The 9,289-nt window shown below is 49.8% G+C and overlaps 1 protein-coding gene across 1 annotated transcript; it reads left to right on the forward strand.

Moving 5' to 3' along the window:
• The first annotated feature begins 318 nt into the window (after positions 1–318).
• FOXB1 (forkhead box B1) lies at positions 319–1,281 on the forward strand. The gene has a single exon (XM_072870961.1). The coding sequence runs from the start codon at positions 319–321 to the stop codon at positions 1,279–1,281; it is 963 nt and encodes a 320-aa protein (XP_072727062.1).
• The last annotated feature ends 8,008 nt before the right edge of the window (positions 1,282–9,289 follow it).

Here is a 9,289-nt window from a genome sequence, read left to right on the forward strand (position 1 = left end):
GAGTTAACTTTACGGGTGCGGGCTGCTGCGGGGAGGCCAGGCTGAGCGAGGCCGGAGCTGGGAGAAAGGCACGTCGCTTTTCCCCCGCCGGCGGCGCAGAGCTCCGGGCTGGCTTCCCCTGCCCCCATCCCACTCCTCGAGGGCTGAGGTCCGCCGTGCCCCTTCCCCGTGCCCTTCTTTCTCCAGCCCGGCCCCACACCTACCCGCTGCCCCGGCCGGGTGTCGGTGCAAACCCTCTCGGACTCACCGCTCTCCCCCACCCCCGACCCCCTCCTTGTCACTGCCCTTCTGCAGATCTCCGCGGGTCCCCTAGCGAAGATGCCTCGCCCTGGCAGAAACACTTACAGTGATCAGAAGCCTCCCTACTCCTACATCTCGCTGACCGCCATGGCGATCCAGAGCTCGCCGGAGAAGATGCTGCCCCTGAGCGAGATCTACAAGTTCATCATGGACCGCTTCCCCTACTACCGGGAGAACACGCAGCGCTGGCAGAACTCCCTCCGCCACAACCTCTCCTTCAACGACTGCTTCATCAAGATCCCGCGCCGCCCCGACCAGCCGGGCAAGGGCAGCTTCTGGGCGCTGCACCCCAGCTGCGGGGACATGTTCGAGAACGGCAGCTTCCTGCGCCGCCGCAAGCGTTTCAAGGTGGTCAAGTCGGACCACCTGGCCCCCAGCAAGCCGGCGGACGCGGCGCAGTACCTGCAGCAGCAGGCGAAGCTGCGGCTCAGCGCCCTGGCGGCCACCGGCACCCACCTGCCCCAGATGTCCACGTACAACCTCGGCGTGTCTCAGCCCTCCAGCTTCAAGCACCCCTTCGCCATCGAGAACATCATCGCCAGAGAGTACAAGATGCCCGGGGGCCTCGCCTTTTCCACGATGCAGCCCATGCCGGCCGCCTACCCTCTCCCCAACCAGTTGACTACGGTGGGCAGCTCCATTGGCACGGGCTGGCCCCACATGTACAGCTCCGGCATGATCGACACCGCCACCCCTATCTCCATGGCCAGCAGCGAGTACGGCGCCTACGGCGTGCCCATTAAGCCGCTCTGCCATGGGGGGCAGACTTTGCCGGCCATCCCCGTCCCCATCAAGCCTACCCCCGCCGCGGTGCCGGCCCTGCCCGCCCTGCCCGCGCCCATCCCCACCATCCTCTCGAACTCGCCGCCCTCCCTCAGCCCCACGTCCTCGCAGACGGCCACCAGCCAAAGCAGCCCGGCCACCCCCAGCGAGACTCTCACCAGCCCGGCGCCCGCCCTGCACTCCGTGGCGGTGCACTGACCCGGGCCGCCCGCACGGACTCCGCCGTCCCCCTTCTCCCAAAGTTTCCTCGGAGCTCTCCTCCCTCCCCTTCTCTCCCTCCTTCCGCTTCTTTCCTCCCTTCTCTCTTCTCTTTTCCTCGAAAGCAGAGACAACTCCCCGCGGGAAACTGAGGTTTGCCGTTCGCGTGAGCTGCCTTTCTGCTTCGCCCCTTCAGCCGTGCCCTCCTAAGCGTCTCGGCTTCTTTCCTGGTTCTGAACTTTGTTTTCCGCTCTTCTGAGGCAAAACGAACCGACCCGGCCCGCCCCCCTCCCCGCCCGGTAGGAACTGCCATATGCATCACTAGTTTTCCAAAAGTACTTCAGGCATCTTCGATTTGCCGGGGACCAGGCAAGTCCGGCCCGGCGATGCCTCTTCCCCTTCCTTTGTCTGGGGAAGAGCAGGGGTTTATATAGGACCGATCTTTAAAACCATAAACGGTGTGAAATGGCTGCAGCCTCACTGCATGAGAGCAGCGACGTTTCCAGCCTCCACGCAGCAAACGCTTGGATCTTGGAAACGCCGCAAAGTGCTCGTGTCCTTTGTGTGGGTGCGTGTGCGTGTCCGCCTGTGCGTGTCTCGTTGTTACGCCAAGGGCAGGATTCCCGCGGGGCAAGGCTGCGGGACCTGCAGGCTCAGTCGCCCCTAAGAAGGAGCGGGGCGCTGGCAGCCAGGGCCCCGCAGGTGAGGGAGGCGGCGGGCGAGCAGGAGGGCGGCGGGCGGCCCTGCCGGCTGTGGCTCCCCGCCTGCGGCCGGGGCCGCGGGGCGGCGCGGGGCGGGAGCAGGACGCCGTGCAACGGAACGGCACCCCTTCACTCACTCCATACCGATATTGTTTACAAAGCGCCTGTTTTCATGTAAATACTGAACTTGCATCTGTACTGTAAATCAGGTGAGGTCCCCTGTGCAGTACCTGTTGTAACGTGGATGTTTACTGTAGCTTTCAGGTGGAAGAGAAAGAGAAGTTGATTTGTCTGTTAACTTCTGATTAACCTGAACGTTTGGGGAGCTGAGGGTTTCTTTGCTTCTTGAATGTTGTAGCTATTTATTCCATAGCTTAAAAACAAACAATAACAATAATAATAATAAAAATAAACCTGTTACCAAGCACACAACCCGGCATAGCTTAAGAGAAGCTGCTCAAGTCACTGGCAAAACGTGGAGAAGTAACACAACAGCAGGTACAAACTGTGGAGGTCATCCTGATTTCTGCTGGAGCTTTGCAGACAAGAGAGAGGGGGCTAGGGAAACTGTAAATGTTTGTGCATAGGAATGATTATAAAATGTGTAAAATGCACTTTTGTTTGATATACTCCTTTCTAGTTTTAGGTAGTTTGCTGGAAACTGAACTGTTGTTCTGTTGTGAACTGCTTAAGTTAAGAAAAAAAAAAAAAAGACACCACCCCCCCCCAAACGGCATTAGTGTCTATTGAAACTGTAAAGACATTTCCTTTTAACTTTTTTTCCCTGTACAGAATAAGCATGGCATTTTAAATATTGGTGTTCTTGTTCCCAGCATGTGTGTTTTAAGACAAAGGTTAAAAAAGTGTCTACGTTAAATTATGAACCTAGTCGTCCAAATAATATTTTCTCATTAAAATATGTAAATGCAGATTTAGTTTCTTATTTGTCTTTTTAAAGAGTTTACATGAGAAAAGTAAAAGCATTAGTTCATGAAAAAGGAATGACGTTATTCCAATATTTGGATAATCTAAGCAGCCTTTTCACGGGAGGTTACTATAAATATAGTTATTAACATACCATAACATGTTAGATAAAATTGTCATTATCACCGGTTTACCGAAGAGATAACATAGAGAGGTCTGTTCTGTGGGTTTTATACCTATATGCATGCAGACACATATATGCAGTTGTGCCCTATACACTTATACTGAATCTAAACATGTATTACATTTCTGCCTGTGTGTATGTATGCGTATCACCTACATACTCCCAGTTAAATTTTCTCTAAAAAGTATAAAAATTAGTGAGCTTCTACAATACAGAGGAAACATAAAAATCTTTAAAGAATTAGTTACCTTTAAAGACTGAGAATACTGAATTTTTGTCAGTTGTGGTTTTTCTCACAAGTGGCATCTCCAAATCTCTTTCGAGTAAAAGTGAGCTATTGTACCCTTTTACCTGTCCTTTAAACCGCTTCAAGCACTGCACTTACACCAACCACCGCTATAATTTCTTCATCTCTATTGCTCACACTTTCCAAAAACGGTAGGTTGCAAACTGTAACACTTAAAATTGTACCCGTTTTTCTGTAAGCCAATACGCAGTCCCTTTTAGAAAGTAAGGGCGAAGTAGTTACAATGAAAACTGGATTCTGGGGACCTTCCAGCGGGGTTCTCCAATTCTTTTAGGGATTTGACAAGGATTCTGCAACTGTTGAAAATGATAGAAGCAATCTAGTGAAATTAGTAAATAAGTGTCTCAGAGATGAGGCAGTCTGCGCCAAGAGCGCAGTTACGAGACAACCAAATACTTAAAGGCTTATTAGTAAGAAAACGACATTGTATTCTAATGAACCGACAGGATTCCCTCATTCTACGGCAATGATGTTACAGAGGTTTTGTCTCTGCCTGATCTCTGTCTGAATTTCTGGACCATAAACAGCGCAAGTGACATCCCCATTTCCTCATTACACACCGCAAGGTCCTTGCAAAAGTTTTAAGATTAATGTAGAGGGTAATTAATCCAGTTGCGACCATTTTTTTAAAGAGAACGGATCCCACACACAGAAAAAAGGTGGAAAATACATGAATCATTGGGCTGATTAAAATGCATGAAGCTGCTAAAGCTTGTCAGATGGGGGACAACTGAACTCATTCATCAAGTCCAACCCACGATTATATCAACACGATCAGCTAAAGAAAGCATTCAAAACTCATCACCAGATCAATGGACACATAACTCGACAAACTTTTCCTAAACAAGCGATGACCTACATTTTTAGACGAGGAGGACTCTTTTTCTCCTTCCTTTCTTTTTTTTTTTTTTTTTAAGATCTAGCAGTCAGAACAAATCCTCAAAGATGAAATCCGAGCTCAGCTAAGAAGATGAAGCTGCACTTTCAGGGTCTTTTTAAACTATCTAGTAATCAGCGGAGATAACGACCCGAAAAGATCACGCCCCAAAGCAAAATATTTTCAAAAGGTGCAATAGCCTCCTCGCTACAAAATCCGACAGTAAGGCTCGCAACCGAACTTCTAAAGTGCCATTTTCCTCTTTATCCCTGCGATTGCCCGAGACTGCCCAAGCCCGAGGACCCCCTCGCCACCCGCGCCCGCGCCGCGGCCGCCAGCGCGCAGCCCCCGGGGCCGGCGCCGCGCTCATACGCGCATCTCTGCCCGCGCTCCGCGCCCCGCTCCCCTAAACTAAGCCCTTATTAAACAAATAAGCATTGCGATGCTTATTTCAAACAAATACGCGGCTCAGCGCGTCGCTTGAATTACTGCTTTGACTTGTTAAATCTCCCCAATGGCTCAAGTCCAATGTCAATAAACACAGATCTGAAATAGAACAGCGAGAGACAACAGCGCGGAGGGAAGGGGCGAAGGGGGGACCGAGCTCTCCGCCGCGTTTAGACGTTTCGTGGGGGTCGGGGGGGGGGGGGTGTCTTTATTTTTTATTTTATTTGCCAGCGAGACGTTATAAGGTAGGCGTACTTGACGCGAAGAGACCGTTCATTCTAGGCAAAAGCTCTCTTCTTCCGGAGGATGAGTTTGAGCTCGGCCGTGCAAGGTAAGCCCGCGAACCCAGTCGTGCTTGGCGACTCGGTTTTTGCTTCATGTCAGTGCACGGTATGTGAATCCTTTCTCGTCGGGATATTTCTTTTTTTCTTTTTTTGTGTGTTGTTTTCTTTCCCCTCGACGTGTGACAAGACACCACCCCACAAGACTGAACCCTCTATTGAAGAAAGCCAACTCTTTCTCACCCAGAATATTTATTTTCTCTCGGACCGCGCCTTGCAGGGAAGGGCGGTCTGTGCCAGGTAGGGAGAAAAGAACTCCCCGGCGACCCCTGCGAGGGAGTTTTATGAGCCAGCCTTTCTTCAAAAGTGGTCCTTGGGAAAGGAAGAAAAAACTTAGCAGCTTCATCAACTTCAGTGCCGAGTTATCTCGGAATCTTAATATAAACGTCACTTTGTGGGTCGGTTTTTTTGTGTTTTGTCTTGTTTTTATTAACAAAAAGAAACCGAGGCTGTGAAGCCTTGGAGGGACTGTATTTGTTTCTTTTAAACTAACAACAAATTATCTAATTAATATGTTTCAATTACAGCATGAAAAAGAGAGGCTTTGGACCGCCTGCAGTGGGTTTACAATAGCCCCAGAGCCCACTATAAGAATTTACAATAACTTCACATCTGTTTCTTTATTTCCCACTTTTCGAGTCTAAAACTCCTCTCGAAATCACTTCAAACCGTGGCCCAAGTTATGAAATATGGTCTCTCTGCCAGGAAAAAAAAAAGGTGGAAAGAAAAAAAAGGACAAAACTTTGCAGATCGAGGCTTCATTTGCAAGCTAGAAAGTGAAAGCCCCATTGAAGAGCATTAAACAAATATATTAGAATTCTGTCACTTTATGCAATTGAGTAGATCAAATAAAGGGTCCCAGGCCACTTCATTCACTCTCATTCACTTGAATAGAAAATGCAAAGAATAGCAAACCTAGACTGGGCCACCGATGTAGATTTAGCCCTTTTTTCTAAGGGACAAAAAGGCTGAATTTTCACAAACACATTGCTGACTCGGGGACTAGGAAACCAGCACTGAAACCCCTTTGGAATTTAAATTCATTTTATCTTCCTCTCTCTTTCTGGGTCCGTTTGCGCTACAGGGCGAGTTGCACTGGCACCCTCGCTTGGAAAAAATACAATACAATACAATACAATACAACAAAAAAATAAAGGCTCCAGATTTATCAAGCCGAGCCACAGTACAAGTTTGGAAGGTAACGTTTTTATTTACAAAGAGAAAATGAGGAATCATCTGCCCTTTGCCCAAGCTGCCATGAGAATCGCAGCCCTTTCAGGGGACGCCTGGGCAAAGTGCTCCTGCCCGGCTGCACTCCGCGGCCTGCCGTCCCACCGCGCTAAGGGCACTGCGCACACGCGGCGGGCTGCCGTGCTGCGCGGGGCCGGGGCCGGGGCCGGGGCCGGGGCCGCGGGAGAGCGGCGGAGACCCCCCGCTTTACCCCGCGCCGGCCTCGCCCCGGCGACGCCCGTAGGCAAGGCCGGGCCCCGCGCCGCACCGCAGGGCGGCCGCGCCCCGCTGCCGGGCTAAGCCAGGGCGCGGGGCTCCTCCAGGCTCCCAGGAGAGACACCCAAAACACCGACCTGGCTCCGCCGTCTGCCCCAGGGCGCTCAGGCCCGCCGAGGCCCGGAGACAGTCGGCGTTTCCCTCTCATTCATCTGTGCCGGTGCCTAACTGGGGAGCAAGCAACGAAGACAGCAGAGAAACGGCTGCTGTTTTCAGAGGTGGTCAGCCCGGAGGAGTGCTAACTGCTGCATACGGACTAGGTGACCCTGCCCTTCCTTTGGCAGCATTTTTATGTGAAGGTACCTTTTCTGCCATCCTTCCTCTGCCGGGGGCCTTAGCACTGAGGCAGCCCGAGCAGGGCAGAGCACTTCGGCACACAGGGAGGGCCTCGCCTTCTGCTCCCTCACATCTCCCTAACATGGCCATTGCTAGGAAGCACCAAAGTGCTTGAAAGGTTAACTTGTACCTCAGCTGTAGTTGCTACTAAATAAGGGCTCTTAATTTTGCGCTATTTAGAAGGGCCTTGGTATTTATTAAGTAGTAACTAGCGTATTTTGCATTAATTAGAGCAGCTCCTTAGAGAGACATTATAGCCAAGGCTAATCTTACACCACAGGAAAATGCTCAGCATTTCCACTCCCCCAGCTACCACAACGACAGGCAGTGCACACCACCTGCACATACTGGGCTTGCTTGTAGGCATTCACCTGTAGGCATTTTTCCCAATTATGAAATCAAGGCACTCTGGGGGGCTACAGCTTCCATCCTCCTTGCTTGCTTTAATGGCTACTGAATAGACAATAGATAAGTAAGGAGGGACTGAGCCCAAAACATGGACCTGGTTCTACTCCTCGGCATGCCCAGCTGCCCTGGCTTCAGGGCCATGAGGTGCCTTCTCAGCCTTTAAAAACTGCTGGTATGTCTAGTGCTTGCTGGAGGATTCAGGAACTCTTGCTCCCAAGGCTGCTCCCTTGAGCCAGGCCCACACATTAGTTCCATGTTTTAGGAGTCTAAGCTACTAATTACGGGGCACTTTTATTCCTACTATCAGCAGTGCCACTGCACTACCAATTAAACATGAAACAAATATAAACTCAAATAAGCAAAAAGACACCAAAGCCTCTGCTTTGGAATGTCTGAACATGAAAGCATACCATGTCATCCAGCTCTGGCCAAAAATAGCTGCTTTAAAGGTTAGGTCAATGTTAGGCCAGACAGGAAACTCTGCTGCAGGATATCAAGGTGGACGAAGCACCTCTTTTGGAGCAGGGAAGACAATGCTCCACTTTCAGCCGCAGATGGCAACCATCTCTTCAAATAATCACAAGCCCACCTCTTCCACGCCGCAGATGTGCATTTTTCTACCAACCAGAGCAATATCACCATCATATTCTCTCCCACCTCTTCCTGTATTTCTCTCCTGTGTAGTCTTTGTGGCTCTGGCTGGCAAATTTCACTTGCAACTCCTCAGCTTAATGATGCAGGTTCGTGGCAGCAGAGTGCTGAGAAGCTGAAAGGTGCACTCAGCATCGCGGGGCCGGGCCTTTAAACAATGTTATTGCTTTGTCCCCTGGAGACATCCCTCCCCTCGGGCTAATGGGGGATGGATAGTTCCCCGGGCCTTTCACACTGGAGTGCTGGACCCATGGAAACATGGCTTGCACCATCTCTCCCTGTGCTCTCGCCTCTCCTTAGCTTATCACAGGGTGGGGCTATTTAGACCAGTGATAAAACTGCTCACACACAGAGCAGAAGGATGGTATTAGGCCTGCACGGACCTGCTGAAAGAGACCACAAACACACAAATAGTTCATGCTTCCTCTCAATTTGTGCTTGATGTACTTGAGCCGTTGCTGAAGATAATTTCATAATTAACCCTCATAATTTCCAGGTTAAGGAAGTTCTCTGGAGAACAGGGAAGAGGATCAAGAGAGGGTTGATCCCTGTTACGTGTAATTGGGCTCTGAATTGCTGTTTTGTTGGTGGCTATGAAAACTCCAACAGAGTTAGAGTGAAATTCTAACAGGTACGAAAGCAGACATTTATGATTTCTACACCTGCAGAAAGTTGTTAATAGTCATGTTAACTTCTTTATTGAGCTATAGCTTCCTCATCTCTGCTAGACCTAGAAGGGTCAGGTATATCTGGAGGGTCTGAGAAGCAGACATACTTCTGAATGTACACAGGGACAAGCTGGACCACATTGAGCTGCCACCCCTGCTAGCCAAAGGATGTATTTTTTAAGTAAATAATTTTCAACTATTCATGATTTGCAAGACTGGCACCAGTGTTTTCTCCTGGAAAATGACAGGTACTGTGTATGTCAGAGGAAGACCTACAACTCCTATAACAGACAATTCTACAGGGAAGGAAGAGCTTATCCCTTCTTGCTTGCCTTACCACTGCTGAGTTTTCTCATCTATCACTCATACAGTCCTCTAGTTCACAGCATGGCTTGCATGAGTCTTGCTTGCAAATGCCTTATATGGTCGGTATGGGTTTCAGGGTAAAATTTTGATTGCATTAAAATCCACAGAAACTTATTAGTGAATTAAACAGAGCAAGGGTTTCACCATCAAGGTTCTTCAGAACATTCAGATGGTTTTCTAAGGTAAGTAATTTACCTTTCTCTCAGTTTGGGGTCACAAACAGTCAGTGGATATGGTAGGTCATATACGGTATGTACACAGGTGCCTTAATGCCGCATGGTCATGGGCAACT

The sequence above is a fragment of the Ciconia boyciana genome, chromosome 8 (genome assembly GCF_034638445.1).
Source record: "Ciconia boyciana chromosome 8, ASM3463844v1, whole genome shotgun sequence".
Lineage (NCBI taxonomy): Eukaryota > Metazoa > Chordata > Aves > Ciconiiformes > Ciconiidae > Ciconia > Ciconia boyciana.